Genomic DNA, 17,630 nt, shown 5'->3' on the forward strand with positions numbered 1-17,630 from the left:
AGACAGCAGGAAGGCCTCATCGGAACAAGACTATGGAGATTCTAGTCCTGACATGCCCTTCTTCAATCTCCCTTCTCTACACACACACCCCCACACACACACACACCCTGACATGGTTGATATCATCTGAATTTACAGCCAGTACATTCCATGGGATCATTCCCTCCGAAAGCAAAGGGAGGGGAGGCAGATAGGCCAAGGGCTTTCCCTGGAAGTTATGCTGCTCACACACACACACACACACACACACACACACGCTGTACACCCAGACGCCATCAGAAATGTGGAAGCCGGTGAAATATTACTGGTTATGGAATGTTGGCAGATAGCAGCGTCCAGTAAGTAGTGATTTATTCACCCGGGCCACGACACACACACACACACACACGCACCCTCCCGCCAACCTTCTGTCCTTTTCTCTTATTTTCTCTATCTTTGTTTGAATTGGAGTTTGGATTTTGTTATTTATGTTGCCAAAGAACTAAAGCGGTTTAATCCTGCCGCTGTCCAACCTCTCTCTACCTCTGTGTGTTTGTCGTCTGATTAGCAGCCACAGGCACGAGACTTTTTTGGGATGGAAATCATTTGACTCCTCACTTCTGTGGCGTGTTATTTTTTTTATTTTTTTTATTTTTTTTTTCTTACTGTGAAGTTGTTTTGAGTTCAGATCCATTTTTAGAGGTGGGAAAGAGCTGTGTTGTTGAGTAGATCTGGTTTCAACAAACATCCGCGGACTATTAATAAAACATGGCTGATCCACACAGTGGGATGCTGTTGGTTTCAATGTGTGTGAGGGCGTGGATACGTGTGTGTGTGTGTGTGTGTGTGTGTGTGTGTGTGTGTGTGCGTCAGTCACACTGCTAGCTATAGCCTTATATTTAAACGGGGCTTGTTAAAGTTTTTCATGCTCCTGAGATGCAATTTTTGGTATGTTTTTAATATATTTCCATTGATCTTTAAAGAAGATTCATGTATTCCAGCCACCAACCAATATTTCCTTGTCACACAAAGAAAGCCTCCAAAAAGATACTCAATCGGCACGAAACCTCAATCTAAAAATGGTAGCCCAACCATGTCGGAGTTTAAATTGGAGACCCAATGCTATATGATTCTCTTTGATATTTTCTAACATTTTCCTAACAAATGAATAAAAATAAAATAGGCAAATGAAGCTATCAGCAAATCAGACTATTCCTCAGGTTTTGGTGGACATTCCTCGAGGGCCTCCGGTGGTCCGTGAGCCCCGCTTTGAGACCTGCAGGATTAGAGTAGCTTTAATAAGCCTAGCTAACTCCTAGCAGGGAGATCACATGGTCATCTGGCAGAGACGCGGCTAAAGGAGGAGAAGTGAACGAGAGACGGGCTGCGAGATGACAAACGGCTCGAGAAAAGGAAGTCGAGATTTAGAGAGAAGGGAAGAGAGAGAGAGAGAGAGAGAAGGTGGAGTGTGTGGAGTGTGGGGCTTGTAGAAGTGATTTGTGCCCCACAGGAAACAGGGAAAGGTCTCGTTTCCCCCGGGCTCTGAGGGACTGGACCAGACCAGGCTCTGTGTGTTTCCTCTTGATAACGCTCAGCAAGCGCACACGCACTCACATTTACACAAACACACACACACTCTCACACTTTCACACTAGCGTTCGACCGATATGGGTTTTGGAAGGCCGATACCGATATATGGAAAAGTCTCTGAAACAGCATTTAGACCGTGAGACACATTGAAATCCAAGATGATGACGACGATAATAACAATAGTACACTACCAGTCAAACGTTTGGACACACCTGATTGAATGTACTATGTTTTTCATTATCTTAAATGCTTGAAATTTGTTTCTTAGACAAATATAAATAGTGAAGTTGATGCCTATGTATGAATTTCTCTCCAAAGCCTTTGCCTTTCCATCAAGGCAAAGGGCGGCTACTTTAAAGAATCTAAAATATAAGATATGTTATTTCATAGTTTTGATGTCTTTACTATTATTCTAAAATGTGGAAAATACAAAAAAGATGAATGTGGTGTGTCCAAACTTTTGACTGGTAGTGTACATATTAATGCATACTTCTCATAGACAACTAATGCAATGTTCATCAAGTACAATGCATAATCAAACCAACTGCATCATATCTGAGATGGACAACAAATGACTGGTCAATATCAGATTTTTTATAAAAGGCTAATATTGGCCTAATCCTAATACACACATACAGACACACACATACGCATGTACACACACACAAACATTCGCAAGCCCACATATCAGGGCCTGACCCAAGAGACATTTCATGGCTTCCTGTTTGAGTCCAACTAGAGAAAACTGCATGATTGTTTGTGAGTGTGTGTGTGTGTGTGTGTGGTGTGTGTGAAAGGAAGAGAAGCTGGCCAGCAGACCCCCTGTTATGCCTGTCAATCTCTCAGTTGTCGGGCAGATTTGTCCATAGAGACAGAGGGAAGGCGAGGGAGATGGTGAGAAAAGGAGGGGTGGAAGGTCAGAAAGACTGTCTGAAAGAAAGAGAGAGAGAGAGATGGCTGGTATTTTTCTTTTCTTGGTTTTTTTCCTTCCTCGCTTTTTGTCAGCCAGACAGCCATTACACTTCATCCCGCACTTACAGCCTTGGTTTTAAAATCACTTATAGTGATGGGGACAACAACAAAAAAAAAGAGGAGAGAGAGTGAGAGATAAAAAGTGAAAACTGTCCTTGTTCAGTCTGGATTGCAGAGCGGTCCAGACAATGCTTCCATCGCGCCTCTCCCTGCCAAACACCCGCTTTTTATCAGCCCGCTATACACACCACCCATCTGATAGAATAAATCAATGAGACGATAAAACGCTCGCCGATTAGTCGTCACATTTGACGCCTGATAAATGCGGGTTTGAGAGTTTTGCGGGGGTGGAGGTAGTCCTCCGTCTATTGCAGATAGCAAAAAAAAAAAAAAAAAAAAAAATGGGAATACAACAGACAAGCTGGGGGGAATTTTGTGAAAAATGTATCGCACGTAAACGCAGTCTGCAAAAAGGCCCCATCAAAGCGCCGTTTCCCCCAGACTGCAAATTCCAGCGCTCAGCCGGTGGATGATGTGCTAGATCTGGACGGCGAGAGATTGAGTGCCGAGTATTAGCTTTGAAGTTAATTTGATGGGCGCCTAACCTTCAACTATAAGCAATATTGCCTATGAGAAAAATATCTGCTGTAATGTCGTGTCGCCTTTGAGGCACGGAGTGTGTGTGTGTGAGAGAGAGGGAGAGAGAGTGCATGATTGTGCATTTGAGTATGCCGGTGAGTAAGTAAATGTGTGTGAGAGAGTGTGTGTGTGTGTGTGCATGTGATTGAGCAAGTGTGTGTGTGTGTGTGTGGGTTGAAACATCATTACCTAGCGATCCGAGTACACGGCCAGACATCATTAGGGTATAAGGCGAGAAATTCTCCTCGGCATCAGTTTTGTAGTCGGTCTGACCTAGCAGACGCAAAGCTAGGTGCGCCGTTGAGATCATTTATTTAGGTTTGCATGTAAGGCCGTGTGTGTGTGTGTGTTTGTGCGCTATGTGTGTGTGTGTGTTTGCGTGTGTGTTATTTATTTATTTTGCCTGGTAATATGCCTGAGCCTTCATTATAGCAGGAGCCATAACTTTGATAAATCACTCGGGCTCGGGGCCCTCACTGCTTTCACAGTATTAGAAAACTAATTGAAATTCTCTTCCGCCCACCCCTCTTTCTTTCTTTCTCTCTCTCTCTCTCTCTCTCTCTCACACTCTCTCTCTTTCTCACTCTGTGTTTCCCACCCCTCTTCCTCTCCCTGTCCCGCTCTCCTCCCTGTCTCTCCAGCTAGGGCCAGATCGTTCTGTGTGTTTTCTTTTTTTCAGTGGGGAGAGAAGCCAAGAGGAGGAAAATGTCATCACTGATTTAATACACATACTCTCACTCCCATACTCTTACTCAAACACGCTCAGACACACACACACACACACACACACACACACACAGCTCTGGGGAGTGTCAGGAATCTAGATGATGTCATCACAGGGATCTCCATAATGCACCCTGATGTGCCTTCACTCTGCCTCCCCCACCCTGCTTTTGATTAGATCGGGGATGAGATAGATTTAGGTTGATGGGATTTCGGAGTTCAGCTACTTGTTTCCGTGGCCGTGATCCCCCTGCTGTCCCTGGGTTGAGGGTTAGTTTGGTTCGTTGCCTGGGATCTCCCAACTGCCACTGGATTTAGGGTTCGGCCGTTTCATTGCCCATGATCCCCCTGCTGCCGCTAGATTTAGGGTTCAGTTGTTTCATCGTCAGGCATCTCCGTACTGCAACTAGATTTAGGGTGTGGTTGTTTTGTTGTGGAGCGTCTCCCTGCTGAAATTTGATTTGGGGGTTTGTTTTATTGTCCAGGATCTCCCCATTGCTGCTGGATTTAGGGGTGTGGTTGTTTTGTTGTGCAGCATCTCCCTGCTGCCATTAGATTTAGGGTTTGTTTATTTTATTGTCCAAGATCTCCCTGCTGCCGCTGGATTTAGGGTTTGGTTGTTTTGTTGTCCAGGATTTCCCTGCTGCCGCTGGATTTTGGGGGTTTAGCCACTTCGTTTTAAAATCCAAACACTGCTACCGTTCGTGCCACTAGGAGATTTACACTTGGGGCTTTGTGTCCACCCAACACCCCCTCCTCCTCTGCTGTGTGAGCTTTGTAGTGTGCAGCCAAAGATTTAGCGATGGAAGTAGTGTCTGTCTGTGTGTGTGTGTGTGTGTGTTTTTGGGGTGGCTTGTGTGGAACGGGCCATTTCGTACAGTCCTGTCAGCACACAAAATTCTCTCTGCAAACATTCCTCTGATGTGATGCAAGCCCAGGAGAGAAGAGGAGGGCAGTGTGTGTGTGTGTGTGTGTGTGTGCCTGTGTGTGTATTTGGATGGGACTGTGATGTGTGTGTGTGTGTGTGTGTGTGTGTGTGTGTGTGTGTGTGTGTGTGTTGCATGTAAAATCCATACCATCTCTCCCAGACACACTGCACACACATAGCCACAGGTTGCATGTGTGGCTGGTTAATGAGGATGTGTTGATTGATTAGACTGCAGTAATTAGCTGGAGTGTAAAGGCCTGGAAAAGTCTCAGCTCTGGTGGGAGTGCCCCCTCTGGGGAGACATTGAACTGTGCTATGCACCATTACATTACACACACACGCAGACACACACACACACACACACACGCACCACAGTCCCATCCAAATCTCAAATGCGGTATGAGTCATCTCTCAGAGGCAGACCTAATACTTGGTGTGTGTGAAAGTGTCTAAGAGAGAGAGGATGTTTGCTGTGTGTGTACGTGTGTGCGTGTGTGTGTATGTCTGAGTCTGAGACACAAGGATGTTTGCAGTGTGTGTGTGTGTGTGTGTGTGTGTGTGTTAGAGAGAGAGATGTGCTTGTGCCAGCAGTTTCTTTTCCTGCACAGTGGCCTGAACACTGACCTGATCCTCTGCCTGACAAATCAACTCTCTCTCTCTCCTCTTCCTCCTCCTTCCCATTACTGTCTCACTACCTATCTGTTGCCCATATTTCCTTTGTGTATCACAGACCTGCCTCTAGTAAATGTAAATATTGCATTAAGTACGACAACCTCTGTAGGCATTCCTCCCTTTGAGTTAACGTGGTTCTAAAATGAACTGCTGCAGCAAACCATTGTAAACAGTGCCACCACATGGGCAACTGAGGAATTACACATGATGCGGCTTTTTTTTGAAAGGATACTCTCCCCATCCTCTCTCTCTTTCTCAAGACCCCAAACACACCCCCTCCCCTCCGTGATTGCCTCATCTCCTCCTGTCTATGATGTTCCATTGTCCAGGAAGACCGCTAACACGAAATCATTAATTCCCGCAGCAAAAAAACAAACAAACAAACAAAAACTACGAACAATCAATCAGACTCACTCTGCACCTTTGCAACACCAAATCAAAATTGCACACAAACTTGTGTTTATGGGGTATGGTGCTGCCGCTGCTTCTATTTCTGTCTCCTGTATGCACTGTGTTTATTGAATGTTCTTTTTTTTTACTGTTTCTTTGTATTGATTGATTGAGCCCATGTCAAAAGCAATTTTCTGTCCAAGTGAGGCAAAAGTTTTAATCTAAATCTCTCTTTTCTTCTCTTCCTCATCCCCCTGTTTTCCGCTGTTCTCCCTGTTCCTCTCCACCTGTCTTCTATCCTTTTTTCTCTCTTTTTCCATCTCCTATTCTCTCCTCTTGCTCCTTCTCTCTTCTACTTTTGCTGTCTCTATTTCCCCTCCATCTTGTCCTCTCCTGCCCTTTTCTCTCCATCTATTTCCCCACCCCGTCTTTCCCCTCCTTCCCCTTTTCTCCCTCTTTTTCCTGCCCCCCCCCCCCCCCCCCAATAGGAAGTTCTACTACATCACTCTGCTGAGGGACCCGGTGTCTCGCTACCTCAGCGAGTGGAGGCACGTGCAGCGGGGGGCCACGTGGAAAACCTCCCTGCACATGTGCGATGGCCGGACCCCCACGCCCGAGGAGCTGCCCTCCTGCTACGAGGGCTCCGACTGGTCCGGCTGCACCCTGCAGCAGTTCATGGACTGTCCCTACAACCTGGCCAACAACAGACAGGTAGGGAGGTGAAACACACACACACGCGCGCTGTGAAAACACACACCCGCAAGGCTTCTCGCGCTCTCTCTCAGACAGACGGAATCAAAAACACACTCAGCTCTCTGTCTCGTTTTTGGGATCTTCTTACTGATCCACCTGAGGGAGAAATTTGTCCGTTAGTTTGCCCTTCCTCACATTCTGACTCACTCAAATATATACAAAATGCACTCAAGCACACACGTGAGCACACACACACTCATACGCACCCACACACACACACACGCACGCGTACACATATCATACACACGCAGGCAGAGTTACCCCGCTGGCCATAAACCACCTCACATTCACACCTTCCTTTCCTCACGCTATCTCAGTCTCCCACCTAAACGTGTTGGCCAGCTTATCTCGTCTGAGCCCGATAGGGTGTTATTACTCGGGGTTCTGTGACTTATACATGTGGCACACACTCATACACACACACACACACACACACACACACGAGGCATCCTGGTGGACACCGTGTACTCTTGACGTTGTGAGTTTGAATCCAGATCAGTATACAGTATGTCGTCCCTGTTACTTACTGCATGCCATACTGCCAGAATGCACATAGTGGTTAATCACTGAATGTATACGTTGAATGCTTCAGTTCACCAAGTGCAATGGGTGATCGAGGAATTTGAACTGGTTACACAGTACAGGATAAGACGCATTGTACGGCAGTAGATTAAACATTAACACACTACAATTATACAGAGCTAAAGGAAGCTATTTGACAGAAGTGACACCCTCACAAAATGACAGATAGCACAAAATTATATCCGTTTTACTTACTAGTAGATCCCCTATATTCTATTAGAGATACTGAATGATGAGTTCAGGCAACATGGGTTTTTTTTTCCACAAGGGATATATGTAGTGTTATCAAAACAAACTCTTCATAACAGAGTGACATGTATAGTCTGTTGTATGTCTTGCTCTGTCCCTTTGCACTGTATGAAAACCTGCTGTCCCTCTATCTTTTGTGTCAGTATGCACTGTCCTGCCACTGTGACCTATACCTCGGCAACAATGCCACAAAGACAAATTCCAATTCAAATATTGTACTTGTTATATAAAGTGGCTGATTCACTTTCTCCCACTCTCCTATTTTTCTTGTCACTCTCCACTATATACTGTCTATCTAAAGGAGAAATCAAAAGCAGGAAAAAATTATATTGTGTTACTTGATTGATTCCCGGGGCTTGAACACCTCGAGCTGAAGGATAGATTCATATAACACCCTTCTGCCCAAAGGCTTTGAACACACACACACACGCACACACACACACACTCACTTCTATAACCGCCTCCTCCTCCTCCTCCCCCCCTGGCTGTAGGTGCGCATGCTAGCGGACCTGAGCCTCGTCGGCTGCTACAACATGTCCACAGTTCCCGAGAAGAAGAGGGCCCAGCTCCTCCTGGACTCGGCCAAGAAGAACCTGCGAGACATGGCCTTCTTCGGCCTGACGGAGTACCAGAGGAAAACCCAGTTCCTGTTTGAACGGACCTTCAGGTTGCGCTTCATCAGGCCCTTCATGCAGTACAACAGCACCCGGGCGGCCGGGGTGGACCTGGACAATGCTACGGTTAGTGAAGCAGTCCAGTCGTCTTTAGTGTATTTTGTTCTTTATTCAGACTGTGGGAAAGTAGTGAGGGAAGCAGATTAGAAGAGGATCCAGAGGCAGAAACTGTCTCACATACACATTCTACAGAGAGCTTAATGGATCAAATATGACAATTATATTATGTATAGTATTTTCATTTTTTCTTTTAAAGAGTTAAAGGAAAAAAAATTCATTTATTTAAGCGTTATTTTCCCAGGTTAGTCCAATTGAGATCAAAATCTCTCTTAGAAGATGCAGCAGCACATCCAGTTACAGACGGGGGAAAAAAATAAACAAAACAAACGTTTCAAAATAAGTCATAGATAATCTGAGAAAAAAAGACAGAGGAATAGAAGATGAGCAAAAGAGAGAGACACACTGTGGTCGTATATTGCTGTGAAATTAGTTGGGATGACGCCGTCTAAGGATAGCAAAAAAAATGTGACTGTTAAAAACAGCAGCCTCAAAGATGTGCTTCACACTTTGATTGGTCCAATGTGGGAGTTCTTAGGCTCAATTCCCAGCATAAAAAAAAAAAAACTCACCCTCCAGTACACAGCAGACTGGTGATTTATACATCAAAACCAGTAGGGAGGGGAGAAAATGAAAAATGCCCAACTGACAGGGGCTGCAGAATGGTGCACCAGTGGTCATTATCACAAAAAAGAGAAAATACTGAAGGGCGTGCGTGGCATTTTGAGTGTTTCCAGAAGCACTTTAATGAAATCTTGAGTTTATTTAATTAATAAACAAAATGTTCAAAAAATGAAATAGGCAGTTGATGAGAATGTTTATTTTGACTCTCCTGTAAAGCTATTCAAAGCCCACTTTACGCCCTCCTGGCTTCAAGGCCTCAGTGAGTACTTTTTAATTGAAACGGCTTTCTGAATGATTTGACGACTATTCTGTGATACAGGAAGTCTTTGCGCCGATGAATGTCAGGTCATCAGTCTGTCTGCTCGCTCTGCGCCTGTGTCCCATGTGCTGTCGATCAAACATCTCCTAATTTCCTAACACTGACGCCGCGCGCCGCTTCCCTCTGTTCCTCCTCGCGCACGTCGCTCGCAAATGATATACACCAGTCCATCAGACGTTTCAAAGGGACTTTCTTAATTAAAAACATTTCCCCCCTCCATGTTGAATTTTCGCACGGCAGATGATACACGTCAATAAAGCCGGAGACATCACACACATCCTAACATCAAACACGTTTCTGTTATCTCGCTCCACATATTGCCTACAGACTCCCTCTCTCTCTGTGTTTCTCTCTCCCTGCAGATCTTGTAAAAACTTTGTGTAACTTAACCTCCTCTGTTACTTTTCTTACGTTGTCAATCTGTGCCCCCCCCCTCCTCCCTCTCCTTTCTCTTCCCATATGGTTCCCCTTTTTTCTCTCTCTAGTTCTGTTTTCCCCTCTCTTCCCCCTCTTCCTCACTGTTTCTCTTTATTTAGTAGATCCAATGACCTGCTTCAGACTCTTCATTAGGTCTAATATTTAATTACCCCCCACCACAATGAGGACTATGGATCATCTCCTTCTGTTAGTTCATCCTCAGATGCCACTGATTGGATTTTGATTAAACTTGGAGGAATGATGCATCTCACTACTGCAGTTCAATAATTTGAAAATTGCACTGATTGGCCAAGAAGTCAAAATTGATTGGCCAAGGGGTGCAGTATAACATTCCTTTGTTTGTCCATGTGTCACGCGTGATATCTGACACAAAACTGATCAGATTTTGGCAAAACTTTTGGGGAATGATGCATCTCATCACCACGTTGTGACATTTTCAAAATTACACTAATGGGTCCAATGGGGCGCTACATTGTTTGTTCGTTTGTATTTGTCCGTGTGTCACGCACAATATCTGAGATATAACTCATCATATATTTACAAAAGTTGATGCATCTCACCTGCTGTGGTTTGTAATTTTCAAAATTACACTGATTAACCCAAGCAGGGCGCTACAATTACTTATTGTTACTGATTGGCTGTGAGGAAGACTACATCATTTGTGGAGGACGACATGTTATTATTAATTATTATTTTATTTAAAATGCATTATCACCAACAAGGAGCTCAGCACACTTTACAATCAGAAGAAGGCAAGGATAAGAAGATACACAAGTTAAAAAGTTAATTAAATAAGACAACACAAGCAGTATAACCATGAGTGTGTGTTAACCATGCACTCATGGTTCGTTAGCCTAGCTTCAACCGGTCAGTGTCAGTCATTAGATGTTAGTTCAGCCAGCTGGGTTAGAGCAGGCTGTAATAGAGTGAAAAAAGATGAGTTTTAATGTCAACCGAATCTGCTTCTCTAATAGACACAGAAAGCTCTGCTCCCAGCTGTTTGACTGTTGACTGTTACCTTGTTGTATTGTGTTTTCATGTGGACCCCAGGAAGAGTAGCTGTCGCCTCTAGCTAACTCGTGGGAACCTGAATGAAAACAGCGTATGCTCCCTCCCCCCCTCAGGTCCAGCGTATAGAGGAGCTGAACGAGCTGGACATGGAGCTGTACGACTACGCCAGGGACCTGTTCCAGCAGCGCTACCAGTTCACCAGGCAGCAGGAGAGACGGCAGCAGCGCATCAAGAACCACATGCAGCAGAGCCACCAGGGCCTGGGCCTGGGCGTCAGCCTCTGGCCGTCCCGCAGCAGGCAGAGCTCCGCCTTGACGCTGGAGGACGGAGAGGGGGAGAGGGAGGAGAGGGAGGAGGGCGAGGAGGGAGGGAGAACAGAGGAGGCGGGCAACAGGCTCCCCACCGAGGACTACATGAACCAGATTATCAACCGCTGGTAGCAGCAGAATGGGAACACACGCACAGACGTGCATACGTGATGTGAGCCGCATACCCATATACACACATGCTTTCATACACACACACACACACACATACACACACAGAGGCTGGGGCCCGCATCAAACACCCCACCGACTGACATACAGACATTACCGGAGAGTTGGGCCTTGGGGGTGAGAGTCCAAGTGGTTGCTATGGAGACCTGGGCTTTGGTCGATTGCATCAGCTCATGTTTTTGAGGTTTGCCCGGTTGTTATTAGCATTCGCTTGCCCTTTCCCCCCCTTCTCCCATTTTCTCCATCCCTCCCATCATCATTACTGACTGAGCAGAGGAGAGATATTTTTAAGAGTTGCTGACAGCCAACTATCTCATCCATCTCTCCCTCCATCTCTCCCCCACCCCCCCACCCCCCCACCCCCCCTCCCCCTCCTCCTGTATTCCTCTCGTTCTCTGTGGCCTGATATGGAGCATGAGAAAATATAATTAAGTCTGTGAATTCCCACTAATCCTTGCAAAGGACCAGTATACTTCCTGGATGGAATGCTCCAATCGCAAAGGAACTGGGAAAACTATGAAAGTATCCTATTGGCTGAACTGAACAAAGGAAGTGGAAACGGCGGTGGTACAGAAAAAAGACTGTACCAGAAAGAAAGCGAAAGAAAGAAAGTTGGACAAAGTTGTGTATTAAAGCTTTTTGCTTAAAAAAAAATCAGCCTCCATTTCAACCATGAACACGCCTCTGTCATGAATAGTGACGGTCTCATTCTCATTTTAGGATGATTTGTTTTTTATTTTCCTTTGTGTTTTATGCTTTTTTAAAAGCAGAATTGTAATAACACTGAGACCAATATTGCTGCCTAAAGAAAAGTGATTCCTTTATGTCTTTATTTTTGTTTGTTTTATAAATATAAAAGCTAATGGATCAGATGGACGTACAATGGACCATAGCCATTACTGAAGCCTTGCATCTTGGGTGGGGGAAAAAAAAAAAAAGTGGCCTGTTTCTCTGTTAGAGGCTTCCAATGCGCCTGTCGCTTAACTAGTTCGATCTTTTTCTTCTTCTTCTTTTTTTTTTTTTTGCCTCTCAGTCCTGCAGAGAATGACAGCCAATTATAGAACCGAATCTGGCATAGGTGTGAAGAAATCAAAGGCGGGAGAGGAGTGAGCCTGCCGCAGGTTGGTGCCAGGAACCGTGCTGTTTAAGTGGCAAGCGCTTTGGAAGCCTTAACCCAGACAAATGCTCAAATGGGTGTTCTGGATCTACTGGTCACCATGGCAATGTGAGCCCTTAATGTAGCGGGTGACATTTTCAGTTTTTTCGTTTTCAGAGCTGCGGTCTCAAACAACCGTCCCACCTACTGAAAGGGCACACAGCGCCACAGTGACCGGTAGGTAGAGTATTCATGTGAGAGATATTTTTTTTTGTTTGTTTTGCTTGGTTTCACCCCGAGGAACAGATGGAGGCGAGGTAGTAGTGCCTCTATGTACTGGGATCATGTGTAACTCCATGGACATCGTAACTATTGCCAGATAATATGTCTGCATTACACTACAGTAATTTCTCTGACTACTTGGGTGCGTGTCTGTGTGGATGTCTTGTGTGCGACTGTGTGTGCGTGTGTGTGTGTAAATAGTATGTACAGTATGCCTTTGATTGGCATATGTGTATGCCTTTGTAAATAGTATGCGTGTCTGACTGAGAGGGAATGCCTGATGTGTTTGTGAGCGAGTGAATGACTGGTTCCATGACCAATATCTTACCATTTTTTTGGTGGAGGGAGGCAGTTTGGCGGAGAAACAGGAAGTCCCTCCCACAGCGTGTCACAGCAGCGTGACCACGGCAGCACTCCATGTCAATACTCTCTGCTGTCCTCTCCCTACCCTTTTTTCCCCCCTTTCTTGTCTCCTCTCCATGCCTTGGTTACGCATGAGGGATGTATCGCAGGAATCGTCTGAAATCCTAATTTAAATTTTAAAATCTTTCCCTGTGACTTGTCTTCATCCTTGTTAGCAAAATCTACAAACGACAAAAGAATCTGAGCAAAAGACATTTATATGAGGGGAAACCCTATGTCGCAGTGTGATTGAATCCAGTTGAATGTCCAGGTTCGGTGCCATCCAGAGGGGAATTAGAGGGTGAATGCAGGGGAATGGCTTCCTCGGTCTTAACGTAAATAATGTGCTGCATCCCGTTGTTAACAATAGATTTTAGGTAAGAACTGAGGGGAAACAACAACTTAGCCGCCCACCGTCCCCCTTGTTACATTTCAACAAATCACCCCGGTTCCACCCATGTCTCTCTTTCTGATAAGCTCCTTTCAGATCAGAGATGATTCATGAGGGGAAGGAGAGAGGCAGAAGAAGGGGGGTAAAGAAAGGTATTGAGACACATCCAGAGTCAATATGCTGCTTTTTGTGTAGCCTTGAAAGTAACCCAATCGGGACAGGGAAAATGGATATGGAATGAGAGATCTCTTTTTTTTTTTTTTTTTTTAAGTAACTGCCCCTTCATTTTATTCTTGAGGCGGAGACTGGAGACTTGACACCATTGGGGCTCGGGGCATTTTGCCCATGACCTACTTGTATTGGGATCATATTTGGGTTCCAAACCAATACCTGGTTCTGTACTAGTGGTTAAAGGCCTGATCCAGAACTGTTAGAACAGCACCACTCTCTTACTCTCGAGGCTTTTCAGTGTTTAGTATGTTTATTTTCAGCCCAAACTGCTTACTCGTGACGTTGTGGAGCTGCGTATCTGTGCCGCATGAGCTATGACCGGTAGCGTGTAATTGGCCGCTCATTGACCGTTCCAATTTCCATGGTAAACCTTCAAGCGACCATCAGACTTGAAGACAGTTCTGGATCGGGTCTTTGAAGGCAACACGCACCCAGTCCTCAAAAGCATCCCCTGTCCCCCCAAAAAACCCATGTGTGAAGGAAAAATGAATCCTTTCACTGAAATGATTCCAGAAATTGACGCTGTAAAGCTATATTCAAACGTTTTATGTCTCAACACTATGTATATCTGATGTCTTAACAGCCTTTCCTTTGTGAAAATGAACCAACCCGGGCATCGCTAACATCATCCTGTTTTTTGTTTTTTTTAAGAGAGTGTGATAGAGACTTGTTTTTGGAGTGGTGTGCAGTCTGTCTCTGGCTCCTTCTGTATGCATCATTCTGGGTTTGTTTCTTATGATTGCAAGAATGAATCATCAAGCCACCAATTAAAATATTTCATTTTTACAGACCTGATTGTGTTGTGGTTGTCACTGCATATGATTTGTGATGCTTCCCACTGTCTCTCACTCTCTTGTCACGCACACACTTATTGCTTAGGCGAGAAAAAAAACACTCCTATGACTTTTTTTGTTGTTGTTGGAGGTCACACGCAAGGTATTGAACATAAAGTGCATCCGCATATTCAGTTAAAACACACACACACACACACAGAGGCACTGAATTTTTTTTACAATTTGTGTGGTGGATCTGCCCTCTAGTTTTCTGCAGTTCCATCCACAGGCCAATCTTTAGCTAGAGGGCATTTCTACCACTCACATACACTAACCACAGGACCGTGACCCCATAAAGCAGCCTGTTCCCCTCTAATGACAGCCTCAGCCCTGTCAACAGTGATGTACGGCCTAATTCAATCTGCAGACACTCCGGGCCTGCCTGACACACGTACTGTACGCGCACAAACACACATACTCTGCTTCCCGTGCTGTGTTGCAGCCGGGTCGGGGCTTTGTGAGCAGGGATGGAGGCCGCGGGGCAGACGGGGACTGAGCCGGGGTATAAATATCATCCCACGTCCTTCGTGAGGCACAGACCTTCACCCCCCCCCACCCCCCCCCCCCCCCCCACCCCCCCCCCCCCCCCGTCTCATCAACAGCCCAGTGAGCTTTCAACTTTGATCCCCCGGAGGCAGGCCGGGAAAATAATTTGCCCGGACAGCGAGGAGCAGAGGCAATTGGCTGGAGGAAAAAAAAACAGCAAACAAGAGCAAGAGTGTAAGGGAGATGGGGAGGATTGGGGAATCAGACAGGGCCTTTTCTGTGAGACAGGAGGAAACAGAGGATGTTTTCTGTGTCTGACATATGAACAGAGAATGAGAGGGAAAATGAGGGGGAGCCGTAGAGAAAGAAGAAGCAGTGCAGCCTCTCTGGCAGCTGGTACATGGCGTATTGGACTGAACGCAGTCTTTAATCCTCCCCATAGCTGTGGGTCGCTGTCATTTCAAGTGCAGCTGGACTAAACAAACAATAATGGCTCAGCTACTGCAGAGGGCTGAACAGCTTTTGTTCGACTGAATGTGTGTGTGCGTGCGTGCGTGCGTGTGTGGGAGAGAGAGAGAAAGTGCTTGCCCGCTACTGCAGTGGGAATCCAGCTCTGAGTGATTGTATGGGCTCTGGCTGTAGTCCATTATTAGGAGGTCAAACTGGCCGCAGCTTCCCCATTGCTGGTCCCATGCTTCTTTCATGCAGACAAAGAAGCTTTGGCATTATTATCGCTTATTTTCAGCATGGTATTCTGCAGATAAGTTCATACTGAGTGCCTCCGTTACACGCATCAGAGCCAGGCTATTGTAGTATTGGAGGATTGCCCTATTGGCTCTGGCACCGGTCGCGATGGGGATTGGTCTTTTGTCTCTGGTTGAGTCATTTTCAACAGTGGCACGGCTTAGACCATCATCGTTAAATATACAATGTGCATAAACCTCTATACACAGATAATTCACATAGTTTCAGTACCCAATCCCCTCAACAAGTAAGCGCACAGGACAGAAGGAGAGTGCCATCCAGTTTTGGAGCACACACTTTTCTTTCTTTTCACGGTAAAATAAATCTGATTAAATAGGATACCGGGGGTGATCTGACCTTCCACCCAGGGTTCAGCTAATCTTCCAGGTCAACAGAAAATCAACTCCCATGATATTAAAGCATTGAACAATAAAGAAGGCAACCTCCCAGGCAGGCAGCGCTCTGCAGCGCTGGCAGACTGGCCAGTGGGAGTCCATCTGAGGAATCCCACAATCCCATTATGGTCTGAGATTTGTGTGTGTTATGTTTGTGTGTGTGTGTGTGTGTGTGTGTGTGTGAATACTGGGGGCGGTGCTGTGGGAACTCATAAAAAGCTGATCCACTGAAAACCTATTAACCCTTTCATAAAAGTCTGATAAATGTTGAGTTTGATAAAAGGCAGTGTGACACAAACCTGGAAAACAAACAAACAGAAAATCTAAGGCTGAGGGGCAATATATTCATTTTATGCACATTAGGTCGCACACACACACACACACACACACACACAAACACACTTACTGGAGTAATATAAACAAAAAAGACGGAAAAGCATGAAAGCTACTTTTCGCAAAGCAGTGACTGACCTTCTAATAAAAAAATCTGGTTTTAGCTGTTTTGTCAGGTTGAATAAACATTGTGTGTGTGTGTGTGTGTGTGTGTGTGTATGTGTGCCTAATTGCTATCAAAGCCAAGCTTACCAAGACTGCTCCCCTCTCTATCTGTATTTATGTACTGAGCCAGCCCAGTGTTTGGTGGCTGTAATGTGGTGAATTAGCTTCATGTAGGAGACCCTGGCTGACCCCCATTATACAGTCAGGGACACATTTAATTAGCGGCAACTCACGTGAAACGACAAAATGTATTAATATTAATGGAGGTTTAATTGAGGTCGTTTTGGTCCCCCGTCGAGGCTTTCAACCTCTAAAATGGCTGACGTGTGACAGTCTGGGGAGAGGGAGCCCACACCTCGGGTTGGACATTTTGTATTTGACCCCAGAGAAGATGACAACCATCTCCCATAATTCATCTGAAGATGTCACCTTCTTGACAGACGAACGGGCCCTGTGGGCAGTGTGTGTGTGTGTGTGTGTGTGTGTGGTGTGTGTGTCTGCGCACATGCTGACAAGTGTGTGTGTGCACGCATGCGCGTCTATAGTATGTGTCTGGTGTATGCGCGTGTACCTCAATGTGAAGGTCAAATCCAACAGGATAATTAATGGTGCTGCTTTTTTATATAATGTTAAATCAAACCATGGAACTGCTCCCTCTGGAGGATCAGCTGTCCAATTTAATTTAGGCTGCAGAGCGAGTAAATGAAAAAGCAGGAGCCATGTCCCTTCACCCTGGGATTGTGTCCCCCGCACCTCATCATCTTTTCATCATGACCACACAACAGGTAGACAAGAGGCTCGCACATTTCACCAATCTGTCCCGAAGGAATACTCCATCCAACAGATACAGCTGCCACCCGAACAGCATTGTCCAACCACAAAAAACCTAAGGCAGTGGTTTTCAAAATGGACCCCAGCAATCCCAGGTGTCCCTTACAGAACCAGAAGCATTTAAGTTTCACAACTTTTCATTACCACGTTATTATATATAATATTGTGTTAACCAAAGGGTCTATTCTGATTACAGGCTTAATTTCCCATGTTTATCGCCTCATACATAAACAGTGAACCTCATTTTCCATAGGCAATTTTTCAAAATATTAAAGTGCAAAGTTTTCTCAGATAGGGTCCCAGATGTATCTGCAACAACTTAAGTGTCCCTGGTAAAAAATTGG

The 17,630-nt window shown here is 45.4% G+C and overlaps 2 protein-coding genes across 2 annotated transcripts in view; one reads left to right on the plus strand and one right to left on the minus strand.

Moving 5' to 3' along the window:
• Positions 1–14,289, plus strand: part of hs6st1a (heparan sulfate 6-O-sulfotransferase 1a) — a 53,815-nt gene extending 39,526 nt beyond the window's left edge. Inside the window, exons 2-4 of the mRNA XM_071915937.2 lie at positions 6,382–6,604; positions 7,969–8,217; positions 10,714–14,289. Coding sequence (XP_071772038.1) covers positions 6,382–6,604; positions 7,969–8,217; positions 10,714–11,040 — 799 coding nt within the window. The 3' untranslated portion in view covers positions 11,041–14,289. The remainder of the gene's footprint in view (positions 1–6,381; positions 6,605–7,968; positions 8,218–10,713) is intronic.
• Positions 1–17,630, minus strand: part of LOC139924781 (transformer-2 protein homolog beta-like) — a 319,694-nt gene that overhangs the window by 256,966 nt on the left and 45,098 nt on the right. The gene's annotated exons all lie outside the window — the stretch shown is intronic.

Source organism: Centroberyx gerrardi, chromosome 17 (genome assembly GCF_048128805.1).
Source record: "Centroberyx gerrardi isolate f3 chromosome 17, fCenGer3.hap1.cur.20231027, whole genome shotgun sequence".
Lineage (NCBI taxonomy): Eukaryota > Metazoa > Chordata > Actinopteri > Beryciformes > Berycidae > Centroberyx > Centroberyx gerrardi.